The following is a 22,371-nucleotide window of genomic DNA, read 5'->3' on the forward strand; positions in this document are numbered from 1 at the left end:
TCCCGAATTAAAAAAACCGTTTGTTGTTTTAAGACGACTTTATTCACTGACAGTTGGTAAAAGAGTGAAGTTAATGTTGTATTACAATCATAAATAGATTACAAATATTTGCTTATTTGACATTATGATTTTCCATGAAATCATGTCACTTAGCTTTTAATAATTTGTTGTTACCAAATTCTATTAAATTTGTCTGCACGCGTCGAGCATTGCATTGGTTGACCGGAAATTGCATTTCTTGGGTTTATTGAAATCGGACAGACGAAATGTTCTGCAAAGCAGTTTCATTGGGTTGGCTGCTTTTGCAACGGAAGTGTATTTTCTGATTTATTAAAATAATTAATTGGAATTTAATATTTGGGGCAGATGAATGTCTGCAATGTAGTTTAATTGGAATTGAGTTTAACAGAGTATGCAACTTTATTGTTGCTGAGCTTTAGTTTTATTAGGTAAAACAACATATTATGTGTTAACTTATACCCATTGAATTCCTTCTTATCGCATCTAAACACAAGTAGATTGTAAATTGGTACCTAACCAATAAATCCCCGATTTAGTCCCCAGGAAAGGGAGAATACTAGTCTCTCATTTCGTAAGGTTTTGTGGGTCTTTATGGAGACCCTGGACGAGACTGAACTTACCTCAGCCGACGAGAAAACCACTTTACATCATACCTACCTACGGCAGCGGGTTCTTTTGTACCGGATTGACCCGAAACCACAGTGTTTGGGCCAGTGGCTGCCAACCCAGCATCAAACCTGTGTTTCACGTAGGTTTCTGTGCTGCTACAACACCAACCTATCTACTTTTCTCACGAACGTGATTTTTGCTCACCCTTTTGTTGTTTATAATTAGGGAAGAGTGAGAGCATAACAGCACTCATGGCGATGTGATGTTTATAATAAGGGAGGAGGCGAGAATAAGAAAACTCACTGTGGCTGACTTCCGTATTGTCATTTGCTTTGTGTTGTTTAAACTTTGTCAAAATATTTCAGTTGCATACTCATACATTGTTCCTCGAACATGCAAATAAATGTAACATAAATAAAAATGATACATGTTTGCTTTTTACCAGCGTTGAAAATGCGTGTTTTTGTTTTTGTTTGTAGCTTCGTAGTTGTTAATTCGAATCGTTTTAGTGAAACAGGGCATAACAATCGGTGACGACCAGGAAAAATCGTTTTTTGAACCATTGTGCGATGATCCCACTGGGGTTGCGTTCTTGCAGCATGCAGATAAATAATCCGATACGCCCGTGATGGGCTAGCGGTCTTAACGACTCAATTTGAATATAACCTCAATAAAAAATCTTCACAACAAAACTAAATTTATAATTTTTATTGTTTATTTTATAAATACTTAATAGACAATTATAATTTGCTATTATTTGATTCTATGTTGTTTTAGTACACATTGCTTACTATCTGAAATGTTTCGTAAGGAATATTTTTTATTGGTTTGTTTATGTTTCTGTTTGTTCTTCTTAAGAAGTTGTTCTTTTCTTTCTCTACAAGTTATATTCTACATAGTTTTAAAAATGGTTAAATGTATAAAATAAATTAAAAAACAGGGAAAACCATTATTTTTGGAAGAATTACAGAGAAATGAGGGCAAGGAAATGGAATAACAAAAGCAATAATGATGTTGATACTGATGATGACGACGATGATGATGAGTGATGTTACAACGAATTCTAACAATGATGAACAGAATTAAAAACGGACATTGATAGTTTTAAATATACTTCTTTCAAGATACCGGCGATGATTGTGTGTGGGTACAAGGGGATCGACCTAAAGTCGTAAAATGTATCAAACTTTACTTTTGGAATTTGAAAAACGATTCTTTCATTGTTTTATTTTTAGTTTGTAACTATAAGCTTATAACTAATTATAAACTTATTTCTGTTCTTTTAAATGTTTTCTTTTATTAAGATTTCAAAAGGGGGTGTTAAACTTGGCATCGCTTTGTTGTCTGTTTTTTCCAGATTTCTTACATATTGACTTTGTCACTATGATGAAATTTAAGTATCAAGTTTTGTATTTCTGTAATAGTTTTCAAATGCTGTAATATGTTTTTCTTTTGTATTTAAAAAAGGTTCTCTCAGCTCCATTTTTTACCACATCATTAAAGCTAAGTGCTGTTACACAAAATGTCGTTTCTTTTTTTCTTGTCATCCATTTAATTTACCAGAAGTGTGTTTCAAACACGCAAATCCAAGGGTTTTTTACTTTTTGTTCCTTAAAATGTACAAATATGTGTGTGTAAATGTGTATAATTGAATGAGTGTTACATGAAAAACTCTTCGGTGGAGTGTGAAAGCGGAAGTCACGTTCGTCCAGGACGATCTAATATTGTAATTTCTATTACTCGCAAACCACGATAGGTAGGATCGATGATTTGCAAACCTTTGGGATGATAGAAGCGTTCATTTTGGGAAGCAATATATTTGGAAATTTTGCGTAAGGTCTGTAAGGAAGAATCAGTGGTTAATTGAATGTTTTATTTTTAATTATAGAAGAGGTACTTACTTTTTCATAATGTGTCTCTGAACACATGTATACCAAATAGGCAGTTATACAACCAATACAACCTTCACAGTAGGTGCTGCACGATCCTTTTTCAGCTTCGGCAAAAAATTCATTTAGTTTATTTATGGTACCCTCAAATACATGTCTTTCGATCTGGAAAACAAATATAAATATATATTTTTTAAATCATAGGCACTGGAAGGGAAAATTGTAAATCAACATTATATATTGTTAGTCCCGATTTACATTGGGTGAGTTTTCATGCCGATCAGACCAACTCTAACTGGGTTACAACTCCAATGCAGTTATTCCATTATTAATTTTTTAAGGTAAACTCTATCACTGATCAGAAGGCCCTTGAGGGCTTAGTCCTTCCCAGTATCAGGAATAGCTATCAAGTTTCTGGTCATCAGCATGGATTGCGTAAGCAACACAGCACGACAACAGCGCTGCACACCATCTCCACATATATTTGTCAAGGACTCAACCAGAGACCGTGTGATAGAACAGTGATGGTGGAGCTTGACTTATCAAAAGCCTTTGATGCAGTCAGGCACTCTATGCTGTTTGAGGACATTGAGCAGGCAACCCTCCAGCCAAGCTTGAAACGTTGGATAGTCAACTATATGTGCGGACGCTAGTCGTACGTGGAATTCAGGAACAAGAAATCAAAACCCCGTAGAGTGAAGCAGGGAGTTTCCCAAGGTGGGGTGATATCTCCGGAACTGTTTAACCTCTACCTCTCCTGTATTTCGGCCCCTCCAGACGGCATCGAGATCGTAACGTATGCGGATGACTGCACGATCCTGGCGTCAGGTACCTATCCTGATGACATCTGTGAGAGACTGAACAACTATTTAACCGATCTTACCACCTTTTCCATTCGATGAATATGCAGATTTCCGCCACAAAATCAACAGCCACTCTGTTCACCACATAGACAGCGCAGTTTGGAGGAGAATTGAATGTCGTGGTCGACGGTAGCAGAATTCCGACCACAAACTCCCCCAAATTTTAGGGGTCACATTCGACACTACGTTCAAGTCGTGCGCGCACGCCACAGCTATCTGCGACAAACTGAAAAGTAGGAACAAGGTCCTCAAGTCCCTAGCCGGGAGCACTTGGGGTGAAGAAAAAGAAACCTTGTTGACCACATACAATGCGATATGTCGGTCTGTGGTAAGCTATGCGGCGCCAGTTTGGTCCCCGGGATTATGTGATACGAATTGGAAAAAGATTCAAACCTGTCAGAATGCCGCCCTGAGAACAGCAACAGGCTGCCTCCTCAAGTCTTCAGTGGACCATCTACATGAGGAGACAAATATTCTTCCTGTAAAGCAAAATAATGAGATTTTTTCGTTGCAGTACTTGCTTGGGTGTTACCGTGACAACCATCCCAATCACCATCTGCTGGCTAGGCCCGACACATTCAGGCATATCAGGAATGATATTCATGCTCTAGAGAGGGAGGTCCGACAATATATGAGAGAACCTCTAGATCAACAGGCATATCAAGCAGGTTTAAATAATATTCACACAGATGCAGTTTCTAAGGTCATAAGCAAATATAGTGTGGATAAAGTCCTCGGAGTACATCCCCCATCTATCGCAGCTGAGGAGCGTCAGCTGCCACGACAAACCAGAGTAGTTTTGGCTCGACTACGCTCGGGATATTGCAGACACCTAAATTCTTATTGGGCATAAATCGACCGCGCCGTGCAAGACATCTGTCCACTGTTGCAAAAACAACAACTGATCCGAAAAGTTCAGTTCAAAACATTGATCTCAATTTGGCAAGTATGTATTTAAAACCGCGCAAATCCGTCACTTTTACATCGTCGATCAGGTCTAATAGTTTTAAAACTTTTAAAAAATTAATGATTCAAATACATACATCCTACATACAAATGTATGATCATACGGCTCGGGATTATGATGGACTGCTTTTCAAATGCCTATATAATTAACGGAAACATCAACCTTTTTATTTTGCAAAGCACAAAGGACGTATTAAAAGAGCACCACATATAATTTTAAGTACGACCTTTTCGTACCCAAATATTCACATTTTGTGGACTTATGACCTTTTCCGACAGGGGCAAAACATATAGAAAAAACGCGACCTAATACCATATTCTTTATATAATACGACGTGTTTTGACTTGTACTACACTGTGCAACATTTTTAAGGTGATCTTGTGCAAACAATTCGAACTGAGGATTTTTTGAAAGTACAGACGCAAACGACAAGAAACCCTAGTTGGGTTTTGTTGTGTCAGATCCAGCTCGGATTTTATGGCCCCATCTAAACATGGTTAAATATTGAGTTTTTAAAGAAATTCAGGGCTATATCTCTGAAACCAATGCGAATCTTCTTCTGATCTCTGAAGCAAATTTGTAGATAAGGACAGGAATAAAATATCTGGAGAAATAATGAACTCGAAAAACTACTACACTACATTTATTGCCTCAAATTTCAAAATATATGCAAAAATTCCACATTTTTTTATACATTTCGCATCGTACCTCCAAAACCGTTCATTTTTTCTGAATATTTTCTTTTGGAAAAATATTCCCTGGAATGCACATACACATACACAAATCTTCAGAACATGTCATTGTTGTAAAATGCCTCTATGCCGTTGTTTTCAGTACATTTTTCAACGACGATTTACTAAAAATGTCAATAATGTGGTGAAATCCGAAATGTGAGAATAAATTGTTGGTGTAAACTGTATTTGAAATACGTGTTGTAAAAGATATGATGCAAAATACCACAGCAAGGCCAAATTCCTATTCGTTCCTTATAAATGCAAAAAAGTGTAGATTTAGCCCGGTTTAGATGAGTCCATTAAATCCGAACTGGATCTGACAGGACAAAATCCTAATAGGGTTTTTGTAGTCTAAATATGTACTTTCAAAAATGCATACTAGAAGTTGTTTGCATTTTCAGTGTTGCATAGTGCTATCATTCCATAAAAAATCGCGATTTCCAAAAAAGTGGACTTACGACCTTTTCTTGCGTAGCAGACGATATATTAAAGCGTAATCGACTAAAAACTTTGATAAGAAGGTCCCGTTGGATAAAGTTACCAAAGTGATAACATTTCTCAAGCGATTTTCTACCCACTAAGAGTACGGAGTACGGGATGAAAAAGTCGCTAATAGCACGGAATATGGAATGATGGAAGGAACGGTGCTAATCGGCATTAACATGGAAAACCCCAGGACTTATCTTGGTCTTGGTTACAGTACAGCCACACAATGGCATGATTTCGTTGCAGTACTTGTTCGGGTGTTACCGTGAGATCCATCCTAATCACTATATGGTGGATAAGACCCCCCACCTATGCATGTCAGAAGGGATCTTCATGATTTAGATGATTTAGCAAGAACAACAAGCCTGTCAGGCAGGTTTAAATAACATTCACATGGATGCAGCCGCTGCTAACTATCGTCTGAATGCGTTCCTCGGAGAACATCCCATGACAAACGGCAGTAGTTTTAGCTCAACTACGGTCGGAATCCTGCAGCCGTCTGAATTCATAAAGGGCAAGACTCGATGACACCGTGCAAAATATTTGCCCAGAATGCGGCACAGGCCCACACGACACACTGCACCTTTCCATATGCCCTACCAAACCTACTCAACTAACTCCAGTAGATCTATGGTTACATCCCATTGTAGCAGCCACATTCCTAGAACTGGAGACAGAGCCAGAATTAGCATAAAATGAAAGTACAAACATAAAATAAAAACACTGTTACAACAACGAAATGTAAATAAACAAGGGATCGGATAAAATATCTTATTGCACCAAAGGAACGTACCAGAATTTAAACTAAGCGGATAATGTTCGGACACACAAAATTCCCAGCAGAGGCGGCGGGAATAGTAAATGAGCGTGATGAGCTCCGCCGAGTCAACCCCAGTCAGCCCAGAGTACAAGCGGAACAAATAGCTAAATCATCTGAAGAATTGCAACGTTGGAACTGGAATAATGAATTGTGGACAAAGGTTAAGTCACGTTCCAACACTGAGAGGAAGGAAGATAGGACCTCCGTTACACAGCGACACATTCCATCTTTACACATATTTTTCGATGACTCAACCAGAGCAATCCGAGTGATGGAACAACGACGATCGTAGAGCTTGACTTGGCAAAATCACATTGATGGTGGATAGGAACACCCTACCCAGGCATGTGATCTAAGCGATGATGCAGACATCTAAATTCATACAGGGCAAGGATCGATGACACCGTGCAAAACATCTGCCCAGAATACGGAACAAGTTGAGTTGACGCACTATGCTCAACAATTTTTTTTAAATTGTATTTTTTTAAGTAGCAGGCCTTGAGCCGGATATTGAAGACTTTCTCCTATGGACAGGAGCCAATCTAGGGCACGGGAACAACTTTTTTTTTTAATTTAAAATTTTTCTCCTATTAGCTGACAATTAACAAAGGAATGTCTGTGAAAATAAATTCGTAAACAACTCCAGCGTCTCTGCCCATTTTGATTTAGACGCTTACCAACACTGAAAATATTTTTATGGTAAAAAACAAGAATTTAGGTATAAAATCACATTAATTTATAATAAAAATTAAACAAATTTAATGCAAAAATGTTTAATTAATAATATTGCATAAAATATGCCAACATTTTATTAATATTTAAGCAGATATTTGAGTGTGAATTATTATTCCGCCTCAAGTATCCCACGTGCCATATATCAACATACACCATACGATAGGTAATAAAAATACCTATCCGACAGTACCCGATATATATCCCAAAACGTTTTGGTTCACGAGATATCAGCCAATTATATATATCTGCCGAAGGGCCCATATAGTTAATGGCCTGTTTCTCAGGAACGGCTCCGCGTGCCATATAGCGACATATACCATACGATAGGTAATCAAAATACCTATCCGACTGTACCCATTATATTTCCCGAAACGTTTTGGGACCCGAGATATCGGCTATTTTATATATACCGAGGGCCCGTTCGGTAAATGGCCTATTTCTCCGGAACGGTTCCACGTGCCATATAGCAACATATACCATACGGTAGGTAATAAAAATACCTATCCGACAGTACCCGATATATATCCCAAAACGTTTTGGAACCCGATATATCGGCCATTTTATATATATGCCTAAGGGCCCCATATAGTCAATGGCCTGTTTCTCAGGATCGGCTCCGCGTGCCATATAGCGACATATACCATACGATAGGTAATAAAAATACCTATCCGACAGTACCCGATATATATCCCAAAACGTTTTGGAACCCGATATATCGGCCATTTTATATATATGCCTAAGGGCCCCATATAGTCAATGACCTGTTTCTCAGGAACGGCTCCGCGTGCCATATAGCGACACACACCATACGATAGGTAATCAAAATACCTATCCGACAGTACCTGATATATATCCCAAAACGTTTTGGAACCCGATATATCGACTATTTTATATATACCGAGGGCCCGTTTGGTAAATGGCCTATTTCTCCGGAACGGTTCCACGTGCCATATAGCAACATATACCATACGGTAGGTAATAAAAATACCTATCCGACAGTATCCGATATATATCCCAAAACGTTTTGGAACCCGATATATCGGTCATTTTATATATATGCCTAAAGGCCCCATATAGTCAATGGCCTGTTTCTCAGGAACGGCTCCGCGTGCCATATAGCGACATATACCATACGATAGGTAATAAAAATACCTATCCAACAGTACCCGATATATATCCCAAAATGTTTTGGAACCCGATATATCGGCCATTTTATAAAATCACTTTGATATATTCCAAAGGGACCTTCATGAGTCATGAGTCGTCTATTTCAGCATAATGATAACATGCCTTAGTCCACTGCAATATTACAATATTATATGAAAGAAATAATATATAAATTACTTTGCATTTTTCATATCTTTATTTGTAAATATATTGAATATTTTTCATACACATACATTCAAATTATATTATCTCACAAATTGCATGAAACAATAACTCACTAATTTCATTTATTTAACAGGTTATTGTGTGGGTGGTGATACTCTCATGCAATGTCATATCTGGAATTTCAAATACTATCTTGGTGTTTTGGTTTTACACTTATTTCTTTCTTTAAATATCACTTATGAAAATTATGGCTTGTTTATATGGCAATATTTGTATTAAAAAAAATCAATGTATGTATTAACCAATGTATGTATTTAAAAATCAATGCATGTACCTAATTATGTTCATTATGTGTCTATTCTTAAACACATTTTTCTAGTAATTGTTTAATGCATTTTATTTGTTTTATGTAATATCTTTTGAGAATTGCAATCAAAACAAAAAATAAAACACTTAGAGTACGTCTATATTTACGAAATTTACTACAATTCAACTGTCAATACTATTGAAATGAAATGTATTTGAGATGAGTTTTCATCTACTCGATTTCGTAAATGTAAATGTACTATTATATCGAAATCATGGTGTCAAAAAACATGGTTTAAGTGACTAATCAGTTGGTTTTTTAACAAAATTGTCAGAATTTATTAGAATGTTCAAAATTAAAAAAAATATATATGTATATGTATATTTCTAATCTGTTTTATTGATTGCCTCATAAAAAAGGTATGAAGTTTAGAACGTATCGCTTTATGTGTAGAGTAAAATGTTTAATAAAAGCTTATAATTTGTAATAATTATTACAAATGTATCGAATTTTCACAGTTGTATAATGTTTAAATAAATATAAAATGTTTTGTTGTCATTTATTTATTTTTATAAAAGAATCTATGTTGACTTGCATGTACATACATTGCTCTGTTCAAGAACCTGAAAACAAAGCATTGGTATCATGATTTTGTATCCATTCCTATACTCATTTATTTGATGCCAATTGTCATTTAACATGTCCATATAAAAGTATTACGTTTCCTATGTTATAATTTTGTTTTTGATCATTATATAATAATGTTCGGTGTAAATATATATGTATGTATGTACATTTTTGGCTGTTCGCATATCTAGCATTTTTGTTATAAAATAAAAGATATTACAAAAAAACTTTAACCAGAACTGTTATTTAAATAACTTGGATAATGGGTTATAGGCGGACTTCCGTGTCGTTAGATTCTTTGTAGTTTTTAAACTTCGTCAAAATATTTCAATTGCACACTCGTGCATTGTTCCTCGAAAATGCAAAAAAAAAAAAACATCAGAAATAAAAATTATACATGTTTGCTTTTTATTTGCGATTGTGCAATTGTGACGTATGAAACACAAAACTTCAGACATTTGCCAAGCATCTAACGATACGAAAGTAAGCCATTACGTCTATGTTAATTAAGATGTCTAATTGACACATATAATGGTTTGTTTCTGTAAGACAATTTGGGGCCAATTCGTTCGAATTACCACCAAACTCCAAAATAGAAGTTTTATGCGTCCAGCTATGTGCAGCCTTATATATAAAGACTAAACCAGTGCCTGTGTTGTGTTGAACAGCAACAAAAGCCATATCTTTCCTTTACCGACAGTATTCGAAAAAATATGAAACTACATATTATCACCTATAGTGCTTTTTATGCTGATTCCAAGACTGGGGAAATCTATATCTCCCGAGATATGGGACTCTGAAGTTCCGAAAATTCCCTTGTTGAAAGGCTTGCTACTTTTAATTTAAAAGAAAATGTTCCCGTTCCCGAGATTGTCTCCTGTCCATAGGAGAAAGTCTTAAATCCCCGGCCGAAGGTCGGCTATTAAAAGAAAGATTTATGAAAAAAATTTTGCGAACTGTCGGTAAAGAAAATTTGTTCCCAACAAAAGCCTCAACCGCACGAATGCGCACACCTACAGTCATTTTTTATGTACGGAAGTGTGTCGTTGTCCATAGCTGGTTCAACGAGATAATGCACTCCATTATGAAAATACAAATTCGCCAAAATGAGTAGCAGTGGAAAACATATGATCAGGTACATTGCTTGGGACTCCAAAGAAGTCATATCAGAACAAATGATGTCTCTAACTGGCAGAATGTGGACAATTAAAGAAATCGACATTAAATTATAGGTATTGATTTCAGTCTCCGTCCACATTATGGAATAATAAAGTCCGCGTAGCCGAAGTCTGCATCTGTTTATAGAAGAAAGCCTTAAATTAGAGGACAAAAGGCAATTCCAGGCCGAAAGCCGGCTACTTATAAGAAAAACTTCTTACAATTTAGCAGTATAGGAGTAAAGTCTTAAATTTCCGCTTGAAGCCGGTATACAAGAAGCAGAAGTTTGGACATCTTTATAAAATCTTTACTTCAGTATTCTTTGATTCCTTTGTTTTGATCAGTTGTTTCGTTTTGTAAGGGATGTAAAAAGAAGCAGAAATTTGGACATCTTTATAAAATCTTTATTTCAGTATTCTTTGATTCCTTTGTTTTGATCAGTTGTTTCGTGTAAGGGATGTTTCTTTGTGTTACAAGGTCGTCTACTCAATGAATTGCGTAGCGTTTGCGTACGACTTTCAACTATTAGTCCCAGTTTACATTAGGCGAGTTTACTTGCGGCAATTTTTCTCGTTCCCTTTTAAACTTGCCTCTCGCGTTTATAAAAGGCAATTCTGTTCCGACAAGTTTTGTTTTCAAAACAATGAAAATAATGTCAAATACGAAAGTAAACTCGCCTAATGTAAATTGGGACTAACAAAAGTAAAATAGAAGAATTATGCTAGGTTTACATTTACAAAATCCACTCGATTTGAACTGCCAATTCCATTGCTTATTGGTACATTACAAGATATGTTTTATTACATATGTATTGCCATTTTGCATATAAATTTTGTATATAAAAAGGTGATAACCCATATGTAAAAATATCGTGTAAAGGAAAAACGGGGTTGTATATGAAATCACGAATTGAGATGATTTCATTTTAATATGATGCTTTCCATGGTAAATTTTGTTTGATTCGGCGGGAAATCACGAGACGATGCCGAATGTAAAGCCAGTATAAAGGGAAAAACTTATCCAACGTTTCAGTAAAGGGGTGTTTACACTAGCCATCAGTGTCGTATGACATGTCAAATTTACGATCTCTAAATGTTGTACACATGATGTGACTCCTATGAAAAATTGCATCTATCAAAATGATGTGGTAAACCATATGTAACTTTTAACATTAAAGATGTCTTATTTAATTGAAATAATGTATTAAATAATATGTAGAGAAGTCGTATGGATAAAATAAGTGACAGCTCATACAACATTGATGGCTAGGGCACATTTCCCTTTATCAGAAAAGAAATCCTTATAAATGATATAAAGAAAATGATGTACACTTATTTCAATTTTCAGCATAAATAGGTTGATTTATTAAGTAAATACAAAAATGCAAATAGTTTGTACTTTTTCATTTTACCTATACTTATAAAGGATTTAACAAAATAATAACTAATATATATTTATATATTAAATTCGGGTTTTGAGAGATATATTGCATGAAGTTGGCTTATAGTACTATTTAATAGACTGTTCGTTTACATTCTTAAATCTAACATGAATTATTATTTTGGAGAGTTTAGCATCCCTCTTTTGCTGCATTTAAGGTATTTTTTATATTTAGTATTAACATAGTTATTTTAACAATTTACTGGACTAGGAAATTAAAGAAGCAAAACATATATGAATAAATTCAGATAAATAAATAATAAGATAAATAAGTGAAAATATATGTTTTAATTCATTTGTTTTCAAACATAATTGGGTTCGTTTATGTCTGCAGCAAGGCAAATTAAATAGCTAGTAGTATCATTCTATCTGTTCGAATATGAAGCGTCCAATCCCTTTATTTTAAAATTATTATAGTTCTATTTTTCCAACATCATAAAGGAAAATTTTGATATAGCATATTCCAAATATGTCGATGCCACTACCTGTTCAATATGCCTTGGTTTGTTGAGAACTATATACATATATACACATATAAAAAACATCTCTTGAAATAAGGAGGTTACAAGAGCTCTACTGAGCAGCAAATGGGAAAAATATTGAAGTGTTAGCATCAGCTTTTATCTTTTATTATGTTCTAAACATATTGCACATAGAAATGGTGAGGCATTCGATTCATAACCATATGTTATGCAGTCATTACAAACCGGACGATTACAATTACTGCATATGTTCAAGGAAAGTTCGGTTTTATCTCCACAGTGGAGACATACGAGTTCCATGTCATCACTATATTTAACTAGAACGGATTTCATATGCTCCCTATAATTTTTTTGTGTCGACATATTTATTAGCTCTCTTCCATGTATTAGTGCATCGGCATATTGGGTTATGAATACACCGCAATTGAAGCTATCTGTTTGACGGTCTCTTTCCATGTAATTGAGAGTCCAGCTTTCGTCTTTAATTATACTTTTAAATTTGCGGAATATTCTTTGTGCATCTCTTCCATTAGTTTTTAATTTGTCCATAGGATCAAAATAATAAAACTCTTTTGCTTTTGTTCTAAGATAAACTAGAGTGTAATGCCTTTCGTGAATAATAGGTATAAATATTTGCTCGTATTTGTCTATCGGAAGATTCGCATCATACCCAGATTCGTAAAATAGATGGTTTCCATTTTCACTCGTTGTGGCAAACGACATTCTATGTGGGTCTTGGAATATTAATATATTAAAATAAATATCTACGACTGTATTGTATAACTGTTGCCTATTATTAAGGCTGTTGTATTCTATTAGGCCAATGTGTGGTATGTATGGTAATGATATATTTAACCTATGATATAAATTGGAATATTGTAATAATATATATGCCCGATTGGTTGTTAACTCCCTTGGAAACATATCAAATTTTTTCAGAAATTTTTGGCACGCAGCGTATTTGCTGGTTCTTTCCCGTTTAAGTTTTTTGGGGGTATGGGCCCACATGTCCTCATCCTCTTCTATTGCTAGTTCTGTTGTGGACTTACGTTTTAAAGATTTTGATAACACATTATCGCTATCTTTTGTGTCGATTTTTTTTTTATTTTTCTTTATGATGCATTTACGTTTCTTTGTTTGAATATGACGCTTGCCTATTTTAATTTTTTTGGTTTTATTTTTAAGTGTTTTTTGTTTTCTTTTTGTATTTATAATTTTATTTAGGAATTTATCCTCTATATCCCTAACAGTTGCCACTTGATGAACATAAGCCTTTCGGACATATTCTGATGGTCTCATGTTTCGTAGTCCTGCAACCGTCGAATTTTTCGTAATATTAAAATAGCTTTCTGCGGGACTATTAGCTATACTGGTATTCTCCTTATCAATGAAACGACCCATCAAATTCGTCCATAAAGGAGTATAAGGAACATATTTCCTTAGTATTAAGTTTGCAAATTCTTCACAATAATAACAATTAGGATTGCCCTTTGTTTGTATGTGTTTTTTTACATCACAAAACATTTGCAATCCTCGAACATAAAAAGGGCTTTTTTTGTATGTCGGTCGAAATTGTTCTCTTGTTTTAGGCCTTATTTGTTGAAAATCATTGTCCGTATAATTTATTTCCCCTATTTCGGAAGCCTGAAGGGCTTTCAGTGAGCTGATGACATCATTTGTGTTGTTTGGATTTAATAAAATAACGAACATATGCTGAAGCCAAGCATAAAATTTGTCGATGTAGCTTATATTTATTGCAACATAAAACTGCCATTTAAGCAATTGAAATACTTTTTCGTCAAATTTGAATTGCCGTAGGTCTTTTACAATGTTTTTCATAAGATGTCCACAACATAGTTGCAATATTACATATGAAGGTGTTATATTTTTGGAACAATTTAAATAACATTGATGCAAGTATGCATCAATTGTACAAATGTTAAACATCTTATTAAAAGAGAACAAAACAGCATTTATACATGCCCAACTCCAGTCGGTACAGACTCGTTTTGTGATTGGCCACTGCATACCATTTTTACGGCAATATGTTTCGACATATAGAAGAAATCTAGAAATGTCGGACGTATAATGGCTGTTAAGGAAGCCTTCGGCCACGGGAACTACCAGTCCAGAAATGTCCCTGCTTTCTGCTATATGCATAACAAGACTGTACAAAAAAATGCGTTTTGATTTGGGATCCAATTTGCGCAATATACTGCCAGTGGCGTCAAAAAATATTGTATTTCTACTCAATTTTCTTAGCTTTGTATTCGTTGTAATTTGTAATTGTTCCTTGCTAAACAAGTAAATATCTTGCATCGACACATATTGAATATAAAGTCCCCAATTTTTGTCGTTTTGCATTTTAATAATATCCAGAAAGGGGTCTTTGTCACGATCGTTACGTCTCCTCGCCTCAGCTTTTAACTTTCGGGTTGCATCTTTTGACAACAAATTTTGATTATTGCCTACCATTTTTAGGGGTTGCGATTGTTGATATTGTTTCATGTCTCTATGATTTGTGGGCCTCATGGGGATTATCTCGTTCCTTGATACTACTCTGTCCGCACCACGTAACTGATGATTTTTGAAACTTTTGATTGTTGGATGTACAACAACTGATTGTGAGGAGTAGTAGCGTATATGCTTGCGCTCTGTCATGTCTACTTCGAATTTGTACTTTCCGCAGCCATTTTTATAGTATTTGCATTTTGCATACAGACAAAACACACCCGTATTGTTGAGCCGTTGACCGTAATAATTTAGTAAACATACATTGTTTATGGTCTTGTGTTTCAGACGGACTAGACCTTCAACAAATTTAACGGCAATTTTTTTTTTAACCCTGCACAGATCTTTTAGAAACAATTCTTCGCGACTAGAAAAGGCTATATTTTGCCTATATTCACATTTGTCATCGAAGGACACCCTGGTTTCATCGGAAATGACTACTGCAACATTTGGATTTGGATCAATTCTAATTCTATTTTTGAGAAATATGTATTCCTCTTCTAGCGGATTAGTATTAGGCGTAATATCTATAATCTTTGTAGAATTAACACCAATATTGTTTTCAAATGTCGTAGAATTTTCTATATCCGCAGTAGGGGTATTTTCATGTATCATGTCCATTGATGTGCAAATAGATAATGTATAGTTTGTGTCGTTATCTATAGACGACAAATTGTTTTCACTATACTGAAAAGAAGATTCAGAAATTTCTTCTCGACAGTTGCTATCAGGCGATTTTTGGATTTCGTCTACAATAGAAATTGGAAAATTTTCCGAACTTTCGTTGAGCACCATATGCACAACGTCCTCAAAAGGTATTGTATCACTTTGATTTAGTTTATCATCATAACTTTTTGAAATAATGTCTAATGCCTCACCATTTTTTGAGCTTATATTAGTACACAATTCTTCCACTTCAATATTTGTAAGAGCTATTGTTGACATATTTGCAATATCTTGTTCATTGTCAGTTACTAGTACAGGTTTTTCTTTGACGATTGTGTCATCATTCATTTCGAGTTCCTCAGAATCTCCCTGTGAAATAGGTAAGTTGGTATCGGATTCAAAATTCTGTACAGTTTCCTCAGAACACACAATTAAGTCTGCACCTTTGCAACATGTTTTTGTATTTCCGAAATCTTGGTTTAAAATTGTTTTGTTAGAGTCCTAGAGACATAAAAATATATATTTTTAGATTAAACTGAAGTTGAGTTGAAAACTAATATTTATTACTTGTTTACAGTAAGGTTCTGATGTTGGTTTCTCTTTGTCGTTGTCATTATTCTTTACGAGCTCTTCAGAATCTCCTTGTGAAAATGGTAAATTGGTATCTGGTTCAAAATTCTGTACAGTTTCCTCAGAACACACAATTAAGTCTGTACGTTCGCAACATGACCTTGTATTTCCGAAATCTTGGTTAAAAATTGTTTTGTCAGAGTCCTAGAGATATAAAAATATATATTTTTGGATCACATCGAAGTTTACTGGAAAACCTAATAATATTTACTATTACTTGTCTGCTGTACTGTTCTGTTGTCTGTTTCTCTTTGTCAATGTCGTTATTCTTTTCGAGCTCTTCAGAAAGTCTTTGTGAGATTGGTACATTGGTATTGAATTCAAAATTTTGTACATTTTCCTCAGAACACACAATTAAGTCTGTACCTTCGCAACATGTTTTTGTATTACCGAAATCTTGGTAAAAAATTGTTTTCTCAGAGTGCTAGAGATATAAAAATATATATATATATATATTTTTAGATCACATCGAAGTTGACTGGAGATACTAATAATATTTACTCTTACTTGTTTATAACAAGGTACTGATGTCGGTTTCTCTTGGCCGGATTCATTATCCTTTGCGGGGTCTGCAGAATCTCCTTCTGGGATTGATACATTAGTGTCATATTTAAAATTCTTAATAATTTCCTCGAAACAATCCATGAGACCATTTTCTTCACAAAAATGTTTGGTATTTTCCAGAACTTGCATAAATAATTTGTTTTCAGAGTCCTGGAGATATAATTGTAGATACATTTTTAAATCACATTAAAGTCGACATGGAGAACTAAAGCCGAAAATATATTAAACGTTTGAGTAAATGTTTGTGTCTTTTCTGGTAGAATAATAACAGATTGAATTCTTCTTTATTCTTTTACCAGAGATTACACAAACATTTACTCAAAAGTTTTATGTGTTTGCGCTTTAACTTGAATAATGCCTTGATTACAAATGCAACTGACAGTAATGCAAAATTTACATTTACGAAATCCACTCGATTTCAACTGTCAATTCCATAGCTCAAACGTCAAATGAAATCTCATCTGAAATCCATTGGATTTCATTTCACGTTTAACCTATGGATTTGACAGTTGAAATCTAGTGGATTTTGTAAATGTAAACCAAGCATAAGAAAAAAATAACAATAAACTCACAAATTGTTAGTGGTACACCAACTTTCAGGTAAATTACTGAAAATTTTTCTTGAAAGATTAAGATTTCAACTATAATATAGTACCCGCCAATAATTAGCACACCTCACCAGCACATTTTATTTTGCATATCGCACGTGTTCAATTCGAAATTGGGAAATTTCTCTTTTCATTTAAAAACGATACATAATGATCCCATTGTTTAGTCCGCAATTTCGTCCAAAAACTAAACTAAAACTTAACTTTTTGTCCATATTTACATTAGGCAAATTTCCTTGCGGCAACTGTCAGGGTGAGGAATATAGTAACCCTTTGCCTCTCAACACCCTCCCTCACGCCTAATGTAAATATGGACTTCATTTCAATAACCCTGAAAGTTTATAAAAACATGGATTATTATCTCATAAAAGTAAACAATATTGAAATGTCTCACTCTTTGAGTATGTCTCACTATGTGTTGTGGAGGATAATTTTTGTCCTTATTAATTTTATGCTACCGTAATTTTTCTTGTTCTTCTTAAATTTTGTTAATTTATTAAATATTGTTAATTATATAAATTCACTTTTTATTCGAGCCACATTCGTATTCGTATGCTGTTCGTCCCACCCTGACGTATTTAGGCACTTTTCTTTTTTCTCAAGAAAACAGTACGGGCCGTATGTGCCGAGCCCTTAACATACATACCCGGATAAAACCACTGGTCGCTTAAACGCCACAAAAAATGGTTGCAAAATTGAAGTAAAACTCTGTTTTTCGTATATTTTTGTGGGTTTTTTTTTTTTTTTTGCATTTTGTTGTAGTATTGTCTGTTATCTGTTATTTCACGCTTATAAAGCTTCATTTGACCTATGCATTTTCACGCAATTGTCCTAAGACCAATCTATTCAAAAAAATCGACTTTTTTGTATTTTTCGACTTTTTTTGAAAATTTTAAATATGCGATAAAAGTTTAACGCACTTAAAGCCACTGGTCGTTTAAACGCCACCAAAAATGGTGTAAAACCAAAACACCAAGATAGTATTTGAAATTCCAGATATGACATTGCATGAGAGTATCACCACCCACACAATAACCTGTTAAATAAATGAAATTAGTGAGTTATTGTTTCATGCAATTTGTGAGATAATATAATTTGAATGTATGTGTATGAAAAATATTCAATATATTTACAAATAAAGATATGAAAAATGCAAAGTAATTTATATATTATTTCTTTCATATAATATTGTAATATTGCAGTGGACTAAGGCATGTTATCATTATGCTGAAATAGACGACTCATGACTCATGAAGGTCCCTTTGGAATATATCAAAGTGATTTTATAAAATGGCCGATATATCGGGTTCCAAAACATTTTGGGATATATATCGGGTACTGTTGGATAGGTATTTTTATTACCTATCGTATGGTATATGTCGCTATATGGCACGCGGAGCCGTTCCTGAGAAACAGGCCATTGACTATATGGGGCCTTTAGGCATATATATAAAATGACCGATATATCGGGTTCCAAAACGTTTTGGGATATATATCGGATACTGTCGGATAGGTATTTTTATTACCTACCGTATGGTATATGTTGCTATATGGCACGTGGAACCGTTCCGGAGAAATAGGCCATTTACCAAACGGGCCCTCGGTATATATAAAATAGTCGATATATCGGGTTCCAAAACGTTTTGGGATATATATCAGGTACTGTCGGATAGGTATTTTGATTACCTATCGTATGGTGTGTGTCGCTATATGGCACGCGGAGCCGTTCCTGAGAAACAGGTCATTGACTATATGGGGCCCTTAGGCATATATATAAAATGGCCGATATATCGGGTTCCAAAACGTTTTGGGATATATATCGGGTACTGTCGGATAGGTATTTTTATTACCTATCGTATGGTATATGTCGCTATATGGCACGCGGAGCCGATCCTGAGAAACAGGCCATTGACTATATGGGGCCCTTAGGCATATATATAAAATGGCCGATATATCGGGTTCCAAAACGTTTTGGGATATATATCGGGTACTGTCGGATAGGTATTTTTATTACCTACCGTATGGTATATGTTGCTATATGGCACGTGGAACCGTTCCGGAGAAATAGGCCATTTACCGAACGGGCCCTCGGTATATATAAAATAGCCGATATCTCGGGTCCCAAAACGTTTCGGGAAATATAATGGGTACAGTCGGATAGGTATTTTGATTACCTATCGTATGGTATATGTCGCTATATGGCACGCGGAGCCGTTCCTGAGAAACAGGCCATTAACTATATGGGCCCTTCGGCAGATATATATAATTGGCTGATATCTCGTGAACCAAAACGTTTTGGGATATATATCGGGTACTGTCGGATAGGTATTTTTATTACCTATCGTATGGTGTATGTTGATATATGGCACGTGGGATACTTGAGGCGGAATAATAATTCACACTCAAATATCTGCTTAAATATTAATAAAATGTTGGCATATTTTATGCAATATTATTAATTAAACATTTTTGCATTAAATTTGTTTAATTTTTATTATAAATTAATGTGATTTTATACCTAAATTCTTGTTTTTTACCATAAAAATATTTTCAGTGTTGGTAAGCGTCTAAATCAAAATGGGCAGAGACGCTGGAGTTGTTTACGAATTTATTTTCACAGACATAACAAAGGAATTTTTGGAACTTCAAAGGCCCATATCTCGGGAAGAACAATTTAATTTCGATCCGAGCTTAGTTGGCCAGCTCATTTTATGCCCAGAATACACCACACGCCCGCATAAGCACCTCTTCAACTGCCCTGCCAAATCTACTCAACTAACTCCAGTAGTTTTGTGGCTACAACCCATCGAAGCAGCCATATTCCTTGAACTCGAGATAAATCCAAAGTCAAAATAAGCAGAAAAACGAACTTACAAACATATCATATAATGTTACAATAACAAATCACATTTTTAAAACCAACACGTATGATTATGTATAAACATTAAAAATAACCTGCAGTACATTAAGGACAACTGCCATTAACACCTGGTTTTAAGGTCATTTTTGTTCACTTGCCAATGATTTCGTTATTCCAATACTTACCAATCCTTCCAATTCTGGTGGCAATCTGGTATGAAACTTTACAGCTGTTCCCTCGCTATAGTCACGCTGGATGAAGACTTTATTGAAACCATTTTGTAAGGCTGATGGTGTGCCCACAGTTCCAGTTTGAGACATTTTTGGTTGGTTTGTTGAATGAATTACCGACCAGACCAGTTGCAAATGTTCAACGATTTAAGTGATTTAAGTACTGAAATTTAGAAAAACCAAATTAAAAGTGATTATCCCGTACACACACACTCACACAACGAGAAGTAGATAAACAAAAATCTTTACAATCTATTTTGGTTTTCTTGTTCTTCACTAATTTAGGGTGTTGGTGGTTGATTGATTTCGAGAAAACACTATTTCTCCGAAGGCTGACGCATTAACTCTACCTTGCTTTTAGTACTTTACACGGTCGGAACTTCAACACAGCTACGTTTCTCAACTATTATATATTTCTTTGGTGTGAAATTTAATGCATAAATTTTATATTTTTTCTCCAAGATTTAGCAATTTTTTTTCCTTTGATGTCTCTTCACTAGGGATGATAAACTTAATCGATTACACCCTGATAATCGATAGTGACACAAATTGAACGCGAATAATCGAAGTGGTTGGCAACTCGATTTTGCCTTTAATGCGAGTAATGCCATGTTCATACTATTACTTTAATTACGTTGTTCGCTCTCACAATTATGAATACAAATTAACCCGTTCATACGACATTGTATACATACTTTATACCACCATATGGTCTGTTCCTTTACTTTGAAAAATGGTAACAGTGGCAAAAATGGTAAAAGTGGTGAGCTGCTATCATATAAATTGTATGCTTTTTTAAGTAAGGGAACACATTGCGGTTAAAAAGTGGTAAAAACTGGTAACTGGTAAAGGAACACAACTATAGTTTGTATCTTCATACTTTTTATTTGTAGACATGATTTATTTGTAGACACGATCAGATTTGACTGTCAGTTTAGCTCAAATAATCGGTTGCTTGCCAGAGTGGCCGTTCATTTTTGTCAGTCATCAGGTAGCCACAAAATATTTTGTGGTTGCTGGACAGTTTAAAATTTATCGATATTTCCGAAAAATCGACAGTCAAAACTGATCGTTTGTACCCCGCTTTAAGTCCCGGGCCACACTACAGTAATTTCATTGAAATTTTGATATGAAATTATGCGTCTCTAGATCGACGTCCATAGTAGAGTAAAATCATAAAATTGCTGTAGTGGGGAATTCGATTTAAGAACACCTAATTTCATGAAATTTTTTAATGAAATTCACGATAGTGTGGACCGGGACTAAGCAAGAATGCCATGCTTCTTATGTGTCGACGCCTTTAGTCGTTTGCAAGAAGTTACTGGATTTGTACAAATTATTGAGTAAACGAACACACCTAATGACAAATATATGGAAATAATAGGTCTGCTTGGTTACTCAAAAGTTAGCAACAATTTGTAGAAATTGTTACAAAAAGTTATCTGTTAACTCTCTGTTCTTCATTGAGAACTTGCAAGTTTTTGTTGGACAAAGCAAGAACTTGCAAGTAACCAGACACCCATAATATGCCTGTTCCAGAACCTGCAAGAATCTACAAGTTTTTACTGCGATAACAATTCTTCCTTTCCGATATCGAAAAAAAATAGTACAAATTAGTAGATTGTTGTAGTTTTGGAACGGACCAAATGTTGCATTTACTCTAAACCCACACGCTGAAACTTTCCCATTATTTTGGCGTTTATAGATCGAGTTCCATACTAAAGTGATTTTATGAAATGACTGCATTGGGAAATTTAGGGTGTTGGTGGTTGATTGATTTCGAGAAAACACTATTTCTCCGAAGGCTGACGCATTAACTCTACCTTGCTTTT

The 22,371-nt window shown here is 34.9% G+C and overlaps 1 protein-coding gene across 2 annotated transcripts; it reads right to left on the reverse strand.

Moving 5' to 3' along the window:
• Positions 1-1,323: 1,323 nt before the first annotated feature.
• On the reverse strand, positions 1,324-21,061 carry LOC141389521 (golgin subfamily A member 7). 2 transcript variants are annotated; one of them, XM_073961130.1, is made up of 4 exons: positions 20,890-21,061; positions 20,495-20,702; positions 2,532-2,684; positions 1,324-2,469 (listed from the first exon to the last, which is right to left on the reverse strand). In XM_073961130.1, the coding sequence occupies exons 2-4, from the start codon at positions 20,627-20,629 to the stop codon at positions 2,329-2,331; spliced, it is 429 nt and encodes a 142-aa protein (XP_073817231.1). In that variant the 5' UTR covers positions 20,630-20,702; positions 20,890-21,061; the 3' UTR covers positions 1,324-2,328. The 2 variants fall into 2 exon arrangements, with proteins under 2 accessions (XP_073817231.1, XP_073817232.1); XM_073961131.1 differs by having other exon boundaries at positions 20,789-21,055.
• Positions 21,062-22,371: the final 1,310 nt, after the last annotated feature.

Source organism: Musca autumnalis, unplaced genomic scaffold (assembly GCF_047663935.1).
Source record: "Musca autumnalis isolate F117 unplaced genomic scaffold, ASM4766393v1 scaffold_1, whole genome shotgun sequence".
Lineage (NCBI taxonomy): Eukaryota > Metazoa > Arthropoda > Insecta > Diptera > Muscidae > Musca > Musca autumnalis.

Bases quoted from the DNA above. Each gene is read 5' to 3' on its own strand.
- LOC141389521 (XM_073961130.1), bottom strand. From the start codon at position 20,629: ATGTCTCAAACTGGAACTGTGGGCACACCATCAGCCTTACAAAATGGT. The intron at 2,685-20,494 runs GTAAGTATTGGA...TTTGTTTTCCAG, and splicing joins CACCAGAATTGGAAGGATTG to ATCGAAAGACATGTATTTGA. The intron at 2,470-2,531 runs GTAAGTACCTCT...TCTTCCTTACAG, and splicing joins CAGAGACACATTATGAAAAA to ACCTTACGCAAAATTTCCAA.